The 13,800-nt window shown below is 39.0% G+C and overlaps 2 protein-coding genes across 5 annotated transcripts in view; both read left to right on the forward strand.

Annotated features, from left to right (window-relative positions):
* LOC308668502 (uncharacterized protein) overlaps positions 1 to 6,488 on the forward strand; it is a 31,369-nt gene extending 24,881 nt beyond the window's left edge. For 2 of the 3 annotated variants that reach the window (XM_081328496.1, XM_081328495.1), the window contains exons 11-12: positions 4,233 to 4,328; positions 5,652 to 6,488. In XM_081328496.1, the coding sequence (XP_081184622.1) occupies positions 4,233 to 4,328; positions 5,652 to 5,964 (409 nt within the window). In that variant the 3' untranslated portion in view covers positions 5,965 to 6,488. The remainder of the gene's footprint in view (positions 1 to 4,232; positions 4,329 to 5,651) is intronic. The other variant, XM_081328497.1, reaches the window with a different exon arrangement.
* Positions 6,489 to 12,984: 6,496 nt separating this feature from the next.
* Positions 12,985 to 13,800, forward strand: part of BTAF1 (B-TFIID TATA-box binding protein associated factor 1) — a 69,798-nt gene continuing 68,982 nt past the window's right edge. For both annotated transcript variants that reach the window (XM_081328876.1, XM_081328877.1), the window contains exon 1: positions 12,985 to 13,243. In XM_081328876.1, the coding sequence (XP_081185002.1) occupies positions 13,230 to 13,243 (14 nt within the window). In that variant the 5' untranslated portion in view covers positions 12,985 to 13,229. The remainder of the gene's footprint in view (positions 13,244 to 13,800) is intronic.

A 13,800-nucleotide genomic window follows, 5' to 3' on the forward strand; every position in this document is an offset into this window, starting at 1 on the left:
AAGGAAGTTTGATCATACAGAAGGAATGAATTGAGAGGAAAATATATAAAAGAAGAATGAGTCAGGAAAAGATGGAATAAGTTGTGTTGGATGAAATTAATGAGATTTTTTTTAAAGGCGAGAAGTTTATTAACTTGATTTTCTCCTGGGTTAGTACTTTATAAGTAACTCAGGACAGCATACATATTCCTCCCTCTTATTATTTTCCCCACAACAACCCTGTAAAGTGGTTGGACTGAGAGACTGACTGGCCCAAAGTCACCAAGTGCTTAAAGTGGGACTAGACTCACAGTCTCATGGTTTCTAGCCAGTACCTTAACCACTAGATCAAACTGGCTCTAGATAAAAGTTTAAAGAATAAATGACAATGTATAAAGCTGTACATAAATATTATGAAAGCAAACATTATGAAAGCAAAGTCTAGAGAGCTAAAATGGTATTGGCATAAATTAGAGGCACTAAATTTCATTCTCATTTCTTATCTCATTTCTTTACCTTGCATTTTCTTACTTCCCAACTACACTTTGCAAAATGTTCCTTATCATGAAAGGGCATGTAACAAGTTTGCATGTCACAGAACATAGAAGAAATGATTGATGGAATGAGATATAGTCATACTGCTAAGCTTGTAAGCCTCCCTGAGTCTTCGGAGAAGGGCGGGATATAAATGGAATTAAAATAAAATAAAATAAAAATAAATAATGAAAATTGCAAAGCTTGTTGAAAATTTTGTTTTAAAGCCTAATAATCTTTGGAAGTCCATCACCCTCATATTACACAACATTTATTTTACATTACATGGTTAGGTATGTGTTTGGATCCAGAATTATGTGAAAAAGAATTTTATGGCTAAGACTAAGGGAGAAAGGGTGGGATGACTTCTGTAGAACTCACCACAATATAATATAAAGTGACACTGGAGCTACAGAAGGCAGAGAAATTGTGAAAAACCCATCTAGCAAGGCATTTTTGTTGGATCCTGGGTTGTATTATCAATGAACCAATTCTTTTGATTTGTTGTTGTTAGTTGCAAAGTCGTGTCTGACCCATCGCGACCCCATGGACAACGTTCCTCCAGGCCTTCCTGTCCTCTACCATCTTCTGGAGTCCATTTAAGCTCATGCCTACTGCTTCAGTGACTCCATCCAGCCACCTCATTCTCTGTCGTCCCTTTCTTCTCTTGCTCTCAACCTTTCCCAGCATTAGGCTCTCCTCAAGTGAGTCCTTCCTTCTCATTAGGTGGCCAAAGTATTTGAGTTTCAACTTCAGGATCTGGCCTTCTAAAGAGCAGTCAGGGTTGATCTCCCCTAGGACTGACCGGTTTGATCGCCTTGCAGTCCAAGGAACTCACAGGAGTCTTCTCCAGCACCATAGTTCAAAGGCTTCAATTCTTTGGCGCTCAGCCTTTCTTATGGTCCAACTTTCACAGCCATACATTGCAACTGGAAAGACCATAGCCTTGACTATATGCACTGTTGTTGGCATGGTGATGTCTCTGCTTTTTAGTATGCCATCTAAAATTTGCCATGGCTTTCCTCTCCAGGAGCAAGCGTCTTTTAATTTCTTGGCTACAGTCCCCGTCTGCGGTGATCTTGGAGCCCAGGAAAATAAAATCTGTCACTACCTCCATTTCTTCCCTATCTATTTGCCAGGAATTGAGAGGGCCGGATGCCATGATCTTGGTTTTCTTAATGTTTAGTTTCAACCCAACTTTTGCACTCTCCTTCTTCGCTCACACAAGAGGCTCTTTAGTTCCTCTTCACTTTCTGCCATTAGAGTGGTATCTGCATATTTTAGGTTGTTGATATTTCTCCCGGCAATCTTAATTCCAACTTTTGATTAATCTAGCCCTGCCTTTCTCATGATGTGCTCTGCATATAAGTTAAATAGGCAGGATGACAGTATACAGCCTTGCTGGACTCCTTTCCCAATTTTGAACCAGTCAGTGGTTCCGTGTCCAGTTCTCACTGTTGCTTCTTAACCCACATATAGGTTTCTCAAGAGACAAATAAGATGGTCTGGTACTCCCATCTCTTTAAGAACTTGCCACAGTTTGTTGTGATCCACACAATCAAAGGCTTTAGCATAGTCAATGAAGCAGAAGTAAACTGATCTTTTCCAATCCTGTGGCCACTGTTGAGTTTTCCAAATTTGCTGGCAAATTGAGTGTAACACTTTTACTGCATCGTCTTTTAAGATTTTGAATAACTCAGTTGGAATACTGTCACCTCCACTAGCTTTGTTGTTGCTCAGCTTTCCTAAGGCCCATTTCACTTCACATTCTAGGATGTCTGGCTCGAGGTCAGTGACAACCTCATTGTGGTTATCTGGGACGTTAAACTCGTTCTTGTATAGTTCTGTGTAATTTTGCCACCTCTTCTGCCTCTGTTAGGTCCCTGTCATTTTGGTCCTTTACATTGCCCATTTTTGCATGAAACGTTCCCTTCATCTCTCCAGTTTTCTTGAAGAGATCTCTGGTCCTCCCTATTCTATTGTTTTCTTCTATTTCTTTGCACTGTTCATTTAAGAAGGCATTCTTATCTCTTCTAGCTATTCTCTGGAATTCTGCATTCAATTGGGTGTATCTTTCTTTTTCTCCCTTGCCTTTCGCTTCCCTCCTTTCCTCAGCTATTTGCAAAGCTTCCTCAGACAGCCATTTTGCTTTCTTGCATTTCTTTTTTTTTGGGATGGTTTTAGTTGCTACCTCTTGTACAATGTTGCAAACCTCTGTCCATAGTTCTTCAGGCACTATGTCTATCAGATCAAATTCCTTAAATCTATTTGTCACTTCTACTGTATATTCGTCAGGGATATGATTTAATTCATACCTGACTGGCCTAGTGCTTTTCCCTACTTTCTTCAGTTTAAGCCTAAACTTTGCAACGAGAAGCTCATGGTCTGAGCCACAGTCAGCTCCTGGTCTTTTTTTTACTGACTGTATAGAGCTTCTCCATCTTTGGCTGCAGAGCACATAGTGAATCTGATTTCTTTGTTGACCGTCTGGTGATGTCCATGTGTAGAGTTGTCTCTTGGGTTGTTGGGAAAGAGTGTTTGCTATGACCATCGTATTCCCTTGACAAAATTCTATCAGCCTGTGCCCTGCTTCATTTTGTACTCCAAGGCCAAACTTGCCTATTATTCCAGTAATCTTTTGGCTTCCTACTTTAGTATTCCAATCCCCCATGATGATAAGGACAGCATTTTTTGGTGTTAGTTCTATAAGGTGCTGTAGGGCTTCATTAGAAAAATAGGGACCACTATGGTGGGAAGGTAACAGCGTTCCGTGCGCCTTTGGCGTCTAGTCATGCTGGCCACATGACCACGGAGACGTCCTCGGACAAGCGCTGGCTCTTCGGCTTTGAAACGGAGATGAGCACCGGCCCCTAGAGTCGGAAACGACTAGCACGCATGTGCGCGGGAACCTTTACCTTTACCTAGGGCTTCATAGAACCGGTCAATTTCATCCTCTTCAGCACTGGTGGTTGGGGCATAGACTTGGACTACTGTGAAATTGAATGGTTTGCCTTGGATTTGAACTGAGATCATTCTGACTATCCTTTTGATTACATAATGTCAATTAACTATACAGGTAGTCCTCAACTTGCAACAGTTTGTTAAGTAATTGTTTGAAGTTACAACAGCACTGGAAAAGTGATTTATGATCATTTTTCACACTTACAATCATTTCAGCATCCTCTGGTCATGTGATCAAAATTCAGATGCTTGACAACTGACTCAAATTTATGATGGTTGCAGTGTCCTAGGGCCATGTGATTACCTTTTTACATTCTTCTGACAGGCAACATCAATGGGGAAGCCAGATTCACTGAACAATGTATTACTAATTTAACAACCACAGTGATTCACTTAACAACTCTGGCAAGAAAGGTCATCAAATGAGGCAAAACCGTCTCTGGACTCAATTGTGGTCATACATTAAGTATTACCTGTATAGTATCACATTTATTTTTTTCCTCATTACATGACCTCTTTAACAATTTACTTTTTTGAGTCCTTGGTTCTCTCTGAGTAAACCTTGTGTTAAACCTTGGTCTACTTGCAGACATTTTATTACCCAAGTAGGAAACATCATTAATGCTAGCGAATGTGGGATTTGCTCCCTTTTTGTAGAGTAGTGTACCCTGCCAGTGTGGTGGAGATGTGATTTTTTTCCTTGGTAGTTTCGTGATTAGAAAATTATATTCTGCTGAGGTTTATTCTTTTCCATTCAGAAGCCATCGTTTTCCTTCTCATGAGTACTACGCAGAGTCTCCCTTACTTCAGAGAGATTATGGATCTGATAAAGATAATTATAGTAGAACTTGCAGGTAAAAATGTGATTGTCACGGGTTCATACAAAATGTATTATTGTTTTGGTTCAAAAATTAAGATTAAAATTGGCTCCAGGTATGCTATTCAAAGGCCTAATGCACCCCAGTCCTGAAAAATTATATACATTGTATGATCATAAAAATGTATATAGTTCTGCTGTTTCAACTTTAACAAGAAGACAGCCTTTTAAGAACATGATACGTCATTTAAAAGGCTTAATTCTGGTTAGGTGAAAACCTTAGCTAACATTTAACTCTTAAGTTCCATTTTGATGTATTCTTAACTTAATCTGAAACAGCAATATTTATTCCCAAAAAACGTATGATCACAAAAAATGCATAACCCCATAATTTAAATTCTAGCAATACAGTCATATTGGCATATTCATAAGTATTATTTATGATTCAATGTGTACTAATCTGAGACAAAGATGTAAATTTGCTGTGAAACTCTGCACATAGGAGTCCTCAACTTAACGATTGTAATAGTACCTGCCCATTATGATTGTAAGTGATGACACTTGTAAAGCTGGCTACCATGTGATGGACCCAGTTTTATGGCTTTTGTTTTGCAGAAGTCACTAAGCAAATCACCGTGATTGTTAAGTGAATCTGATCGTTAAGCCAACCCATTGTTCGCTATGGCCCGGTTTTGCCAAAACTGGGAATTAAACACGATTTTTAGCAAAAAGTTGTACAAATTGCAGTCATATGACACTGAGACACTACAAATGGCCATAAATGCAGGCTGGTTGATCGCAGAGCATCCAAATGCAGTCATGTGATCGCAGAGGGGAGGCAGCTGTCAGTATTTAAGAACCGGATCATAAATATCTTTTGAGGAGTCTGTCATAACTTGGAATAGTCACTAAACAACCAACTGAAAGTTGAGGACTACTTGTAACCTACAGTTCTGTGTGAGTAGATTTAAGGGGTGTTTTCCAAGATATATGTGAAACATGTCCCGTGTTATTAAAGAGATTAAGAATCCTTCTAGAGAGGATACTGGGCAAATTGGAATCTTTCCATACTTGAGCATCTGCCTCATCACATATTTCAGTAAAATAGCTTAAAATTAGGAAGTCAACGAGAAAGAATTATTACACAGAACCTGTAGTATAATTTGAAAAAAGGCATTTTCTACATTTACTTTGAAAGATTCTTTCCCTAATATTCATTGAAATCATGTACATTCTGATAAATTTCTTTGAATTAGCTATTTGTTGTTTCAATAAAATAATACCAATGTTAGTATGTCTCATTGGTACACATTACTCTGTTCATTATAACATTTGATCAATAATTGTTTTCATATTACAGATCTGATTGCCTTGACGATTACAGGAAAATCCATCCTTCGGATGTAATTAACCGAGAAGGAAAAGCTAGATTTGGACCATATTCTTCTTACGCAACCCTTCACTCTTCATCTTCACATCAGGAACTGAGTTCAGTCTCATTGCACAGTGGAAGGGAACATCAGCGTGAAATTAAGAGGGAGATGAGCCAGGGGAAAAAATTACCGGTTGTAACCATTGATTATAATTATGGCTTGCCTTTGGACTATGCTTCTGAAGAGGAAGATAGAGCTTATTATGACTCACGCACAACAGAGCACTACATTTTGAAATGAATTGGACGTGTACCTGCATGCATTATTGTATTATATTCCTGTATATTGACCAAATTCCCGCTGAGGTTAAAAAAACTTCATTATCATTCAACGTTACAAAAAATATCTGTAACAAGTCAAGTTCATTTTTTTCCTATTTAAATGATAAATAATTGGTTAAATATATGTGAAAACAATGCCTGATTTATGTAAAGTAAAACTAGATTCTCATTCGTGAGACTGAACAACCATAACCATGAACAAATTGTTCTCGCTGGTTTCTTCAACATATGTATAAAGTGTTTCAGGCTAAAATATAGTAAAACAATTGGATGACTGATTTTGATATAATGTTATTCTAAAAAAAAGTAGGATTTGAAAGGAATGCAAAATATATAAAGATAAATTCAATTCTGGTAATGTGGCTTATTTTGATAATAATAATCTAGATTTTTCAATATTTCTTTTGAAAAATATGCATGTAAATATTGTTTAAGAAAGAAAACCTGTCACACTAGAAAAAAACAATAAACCTGAGATTTGTGTTCAGCTATTATATCTATATTATATCAAGATTTCACTTTTTAGTTGAGGGACCAGATAGAATATAGCCTGAATATATAGTGAATATAAATATAGTATATTTACCATTCTAATTTCCCAGGAGATGATAAATTAATTAGTTTCTTGGATATAAGATGGAAGTATCTCACTATTGTATTTCATGCCACAGCCACATGTAAGGTGCATATCGAATATGTTATTCGAAGATCTGCTTCAGCCCTGTAAATATTATTCGAAACTAAAGGGCACTGTTTATTCCCCCTGCATTACAAGCACATTCAACTCAAGTGTGGGCACAATTGTTAATTGGTCTTTATTTGCATTCAAATTCTTCTTTTGCCCCTTTGGAAAGAATTCAAATTTAGGACCATATTTCAAGTCCCATACTGCATCTCAAATGCAATCCTACATCCCAACGCTGGCATCGCCACACAAATTCAGCACCTTGGTTCAAATTTTCACATCTTAGGTTAAATTATTCTTTTCCTCAGTAGGTCTAGGTCCCTTTCCAATGATTTTGTCTCTTCATGGGTTGAGACAATATATTAAAATGGAACACTTTAAACTTTTTAATTCAATTTACTGTAAGCATACAGTAATCATCCAATGCCTGAAGGACATCAATGTTTCTGCAGGCACACTTCAAAGTAGCCTTTGTTGTTTTAGACTAGTCATCCCCACAAGGAAGAACAGACCAAAAGATGAATTCCACGGGAAAGCTAAAACTATTTTTATTGATAGTAGTTGTAACAACAGAATCTTGCAAGTCTTTTATTTACAGTTCAATGCATTAGAAAGGTGTTTTAGCCTTTTCTCCGTTTGTGGCAGACTTAAAATATGTTTTGTCATCTTGGCAATGGAGTGGGTATAACTCCATCCAGATCACCTTTGCTTTCTTCAAAATCTAAACCAAATACTGTCCCCAGACTAAGCAGTGCTTTAACGGGCTCTGTTTTAGAGGGGAGATACATTCAAGTCTAGATGACATACGCAGAGAAGAAGTCATTAAAACCATCAAACACGTCTTTTTATTCTGTTTATTTCATGCTGATATTTGCCCTTAACTCCACATATAACCAAATTCCATGGTCACTGACTTTTATTTAAAGTGGTTATTTTCAGACTCAATGACTATTTCTTTAAATGTGGCCAAATTTTGTCATGTAACTTCTTGTGCTTGGCTAATGAATTAATATTACTATAGTTTATGCAATATATTTTATAGATTGTTCATTGACCATAATAAAGAATCTCCTTACAGACACAAACCAAAGACAATTGCACTGGCTACCCCAGTATTTTAAAGTGCCTAGAAAAATGTGAAATACTTGAAAATTCAAGTAGGGCTTTGTTGTTGTTAGTTGCGAAGTCGTGTCCAACCCATCGCGACCCTATGGACAACGTTCCTCCAGGCTTTCCTGTCCTCTACCATCTTCTGGAGTCCATTTAAGCTCACGCCTACTGCTTCAGTAACTCCATCCAGCCACCTCATTCTCTGTCGTCCTGAACATTTCTAAGACTTATGTCATAGAATCTGGAAAAACAAATAAAGCTAAACTCATATTTATCTTAACAGAGCTTTAGTTCACCATAAATCCTAAATAAGTAATTTGAATTTATTTCTGGTGAGTTCAAATTAGATGATAAGTAGAATTTAAAATTATGGGAATTCTTATTCAGTTGCCCATTAAACTACTCTAAATGATAACAAGAGAGGAGGCATTTTTCTTTGGTTTTAGCTTGCCAGTCAGTCATTGGCATAGCATTCATCAGAGGCTCCAACATCAGAACATCTTGGGAATGGGTTGAACTGAGAGCAACTAGCCCAAAGTTATCCTGCTGGCTTTCATGCAGAAGAGAAGACTAGAACTAACAATCTTATTTTCAACTCCAACCTTTAACTGCCGCACCAAAATGGCACTCTAATTTGTTTATATCTCATTTTGTCCCCCCTCCCATTCTCGTCCCAGAAAAACAACCCCAAGGGGGTATGTTGGGTTGAAACAAAAGAGCCCACTGTGTTTCTTGGCTGAGGCTGGACTTGATCCTAGATCTCTATTCCATCACTGGTCTCCCATCATTGTTTAGTGCAATCTGTGTTCTTGTTGCCTCAGATTCAGAAAAGTGGCTTTGCCACATACCTGAAAGATTATTATGCTATGTGTATTATTCATTTGATGAGGCTATTTATATTTTGATTTATATATGCTTCCCTTTGGTTCGTACACTTAAAAGCCATGCTCACAGACAGTAAACGATGCACAATTTAAAGTGTGAGTGTGTTTTATGAAAGTACTATTCACGCATGAAAAGCTGGGACAGCTTTTCCCTGAAGCCTGGATCCGCCCCATGTGAACAAAAGATAAAAAGTGAACATGCCTTTGTCATCAGGCAGATAAGAAATAAACTCAACTGCTGAATAAACAGGATCAGAGATTACGCATCTAATTCAGTTCTTTCCCAAAGCTGTTGTTTTCAAAAAGAGAAAATAAAACGACGAATTTGCAGCATAGATTAAATAAACATTCTAGATTAACATAGTTCACAAAGGCAACATCAAGCTATAGGTTTGGGTTGATTCTGTTTGAATAATTAAAATTAGCTGCTCGTTTTTTTTACAACGTCCTCTCTGTGCCATGTATTCACTTAACAAATGTCAACTTCCTTGTAGACACTTCTACATGAGGTGTCACTTTCATTCTATAACTGATATTTTTTATTTACAAACTTCTAAATTAAAAGGGAAATTAATGAGCTGCAAAAACCTTGTGAGTAATCCATTTTCCGTGAATGTTTCTGGACCATACACACACACACACACACACACACACACACACACTGAACAATTTCATTTTCCGTTGCAGGGGAAATGGGTGGTTTTTTGCCTAATCATATCCAATACGTTGTAGTAGCCACTAGTCAGAAAACACATAATGCAGTATGTAATTTCAATCCAAAAAGGAAGTAGATAACTTTGTCTTTGTGGAGAGGGAAGGTGAGATCAAGAGACAAGTCATGATGTTGTCATGTGATCCTGGTGACTAATCTGAAATCAGGACTTAAGAATTAAAGGATAGAGTTTGACAGATGCCATCAATGCAGGCATGTCACTGTTTCTTCATCACTGTGGTTATCTGTGAATGTCTATCGGTAAAATTTAAGTTCCAAAAAGAAAAAGGCCACAATTTCATCATAGTTACTTGATGGTATACTCCATAACGAAAGGCAGGTATACTTATTATGACCATGCATAATGTGTGTGTTTGGTTTCACCTTGGCAAACCTAGCCATAGTGGTTTATAAATCTTGGCTCATATCTTAGCAAGATTGTTTTGAGCCAACCTACCATTGTTTTTGGAATTTGTACTGTGATTAAAGATGCTGAGCTTGTCAGCTGGAGAGCTGACAGCTTGGATTCAACACCCAAGCTCCATGCAAGGGGATGAACTCCCATTACTTGCCCCAGCTCCTAACCACCTAGCAGTTTGAAAGCAGGCAAATGCAAGTAGATTAAGAGGTACCACTTCAGTGGGAAGGTAACAGCCTTCTGTGTGCCTTTTGCATATAGCCACGCTGGTCACCTGACCATGGAAATTGTCTTTGGACAACACTGTCTCCCTTGGCCAGGAAACAAAGATGAACATTGTGCCCTAGAATCAGACAACTGCCAGGGAAACTTTTACCATGGATAAACACATAATAGTTTAGCTACTTTAGTCTGCTTGTGCTTGAATGATATACCAAATCATAAAACAGTTAACCAAGTTATTGTTTATCCTGGTTACCTTATATTTTAGAGTGTTGTCATGGTTCAATTAGCCATGGATTAGTGTCTTGTATGAACATGCTACCCAGTGCTTTTTTTGTAAAAGAAAAAGGTGCCAGAACTCACACGTCATACAACCCACCTTGCCTACCCTACAAGGTTCCATCCAAAAAAGGTGCCGGAACTCCGTTCTGAGCGTTCTATGAGAAAAAAAGCCCTGATGCTACCTATAACGTATCCACCCAATACATTGGCTGTTTTTTGCAGACTACGCTGAAACACAAATTAACCAGTGGTATTTTAGTTGTTGTACAAACTCAACCTATAAGATTACTTTATAGTTCAAGGAATCATGCAGTTCTAGAAAATTAAGTAAATCAGATTAGGTCAACCACAGGCTAGATTAAATTATGTGAATGCAACCATTCACTGTTTATTTTGTACATCACTTAGAGATTTTAGACTGACAGAGTTTATAAGTCATACAAATGAATAAATTGCAAAACTAAATTAACTAGCATAGTTATCCTGTCATCGACCTTCACATGGGCTTCTGTTTAACTGGGGTTCTAGTTTATCCTCTCTGCAGATTTGGAATGGTCATAATCTTGAATGACTGCAAACTAGATGTAGTCTCTTATCTAGGTTACAAAAATTTCAAGACGCTATCAATCAGGAATTTTAATTAAAAACTTTTTGTGACAGGATTTGGCTAATTAATGTTAGCAGATAATAAATGGCAAGAACAAAATATTTTTAACTATTTTTCAGAACCTCTTCTATGATTGTGCATCCAAATTGTAGCAATTGACATTTGTGCAAAACTCATAATCTCTAAATATAATAACTAACAGTGTAATGAGTGAATTGTACAGTTGGTATTACTATTGTGTATGTATTTAATATTTGTATTAAATTCAGACTAGAGGTAAGGATGATAACTTTTTGCAGAATAGGTTGAATTGTTAATTTTAGTTGGAAAGTGGAAAGATGACAGTGTATTACAGATTTTCTCCAGTGCTATTTTGTTTGTTATGAATTAAAACTATTAAAGATAGGTTTCTAATTAATAGGATTTTTGCCAACTTCTGTACTAGTTTAAATTTCTTTCATACAGAGGCTTCAGTATTCATGTACATTAAATGATGAATTGATAGCAGGTCATTGCATTTCCCACTGCACAAAGGATAATAGTATTTAATATTTAATGGTTCAGGCAAAGAGAATGCAAATACATTAGTCACCCTCTACAGAAACTTCTTAATGATTCATCATTAACCTTTAGATTCTGTTTCTTTAAAATTTGGTCAAATACTTTAATGATGTACATCTGGACTACCTAATAAGGTTTGTCTGCTTTCTATTTCGGAAACATTATTAGTATGCCTACAGTAGTGAATGACCCAGAAAAATAGATTTGTATGAAAAGTGAAAGGCATGGGAACAGAATATTAAAGAAGCACAAGAAAAATAAGCAATACAGTGCCCAACAGAACCAACTGCCAATTTAGCAGCCCGATTCGTACATTCCAAGAAATTATCGTTTGTATTTTACTGCACTGTGCGAACCCATGGGATTATCTACAAATCCATGTTTTTGCGTAGCAGAGCTGACAAAAAGAATACCAGATGACAGCAAATGTGTGGCTGCAACGTACTGGGTTGCAAGATAAGGTGGCTTCTTTTGCTCAGTTGGAAATCCAATTCATGAAGTTTATGCATAATTCAGCATAACCTGCAACCCAAGGACCCTATCTCGTGTAAATTCCCATTCGATTAACCATGGATCGGCTGTGCAAATGCAGACATAATCTGGTGCAAGTACTTATCAAACACCGCTCTTTCGAGTCACTCTTGGAAGGCATTCTTTGCATTGGATCACTCAGATTTGGAGAAAGTAGCCCAGAAGCTTTTCTAAATTGCACTGGTCCTACTGCGCTGTCCATTTTTTCCTTGGGAATTAGATCTCATTACCTTGCTATATAAAATTGCAGACGTGCATGCTATTTTATATAGAACGAGCCATCCTCCTTCTTTTGAGAGCAAGATACGTCCAGTTCTTGAGAAGTTAGCCTGAAAAGACCCGTATTACCGCAAGAGAAACGTACAGCTTCCTCCGTTTCCCTTTATGGATGGGCAGAATAAAAATCAAGCACTCCCAGCGCTGATACTGCAATGAACGCTGGGAGACGTAGTTCTCCAATTCCATATCCTGGCATATTGCTTAGATCATCCCAACCCACAAAAAAGGGCTTTTCCTATTACACAAGCTCGTAGGGGGGTTGCGGTATTATTTTCCTCTTGGTTTAATACGTTCGTCACTTCATTGTACAAATTAAGCGCACTGCGTGGCCGGAAAATGATTCCTTTTTTTTCCCTTTTCTGAGGCTGGAAAACCGACAAACCTTAATCTGACTTAATCTTTCCATTCAACCGTATACTTGGTACTGCCCTCTCCCATAATGGCGGCAAAGCACCGCCTCCTCCTCTTCTTCTTCTGCTTCCAACTCCTCAGCGGACTTTGTGAACTCTAATGGTAGATTCCTATTTAGCCCCTCTATGTTCCCGCCCCCGCTCTTTCCTTCAAACGACACCTGCGATTGGTTGCGGTCTGGCGTCCATGCCAATCAGGAAGCGGCTTCCATGGAGGAAGGGAATAAATACAAGATGGCTGCTCATATAAAACCAGGCGTCGGGCTTCTCCCTGGTGATGGAGGAATAGAGGCTTTAATCCGCGCGGCCCGAATTTTATGTCGCTGCTGCTCGCAAGGGGGCCTGAAAAGGGGAGGGGGCCTCAGGCCGCCGCTGGGTACAGCCGCCTCTAGTCGCCCCTTCGCTTGCGGGCCGCGGCGTGCTTTCCTAAGGCCGGGCCGGGGTCCTGCCTCCTCCTGCCTCCCCGAGCCGTGGGGGCTCTCTCCCCTGCTGGGCCGGGCCGTAGCTCCATCTCTTTCCAGCTATGGCGGTCTCCAGGTTGGTGTCAGGTAGTGGATTTAGGGGAGTGGGGAGTCGCCCAAGTCGTCTTGTGGGTCGTCGGGGCCTGATTTTCTTTCTCATGAGTGGGGCACAGGCCTGGTGGGATGGCTCTTCGTTGGGTTGCGGATAGCCCGTCTTTCCTCGCTACCTCGAAAGCGGGGAGAAATGGATTTCATGGGCTTGGGCCCTCCGCTTTTCTTCAACCTGAAGGATCATCACGCGTGGCATCCCCGAAGATCTCCCTATCCTAACTTTGGAAAGTATCTCTAGGGCAGCGTTTCCCAACCTTAGGAACTTGAAGATGCGTGGACTTCAACTCCCAGAATTCCCCAGCCAGCATAGCTGGCTGGGGAATTCTGGGAGTTGAAGTCCACGCATCTTCAAGTTCCTAAGGTTGGAAAACGCTGCTCTAGTGAAAGGACAGCGGACTGAAACGTGATGATCAAGCTCGGGGAGCTCATTGTATTTAAGCGGCTGGTGTCACATCCTGGTGTCATGAAAACCTGTGGGAAACGACGGTGGTCAGGATTGTGGTGGTGCCCTAGTCTGTTTTT

Source organism: Vipera berus (genome assembly GCF_964194415.1).
Source record: "Vipera berus genome assembly, chromosome: 5".
Taxonomy (NCBI): domain Eukaryota; kingdom Metazoa; phylum Chordata; class Lepidosauria; order Squamata; family Viperidae; genus Vipera; species Vipera berus.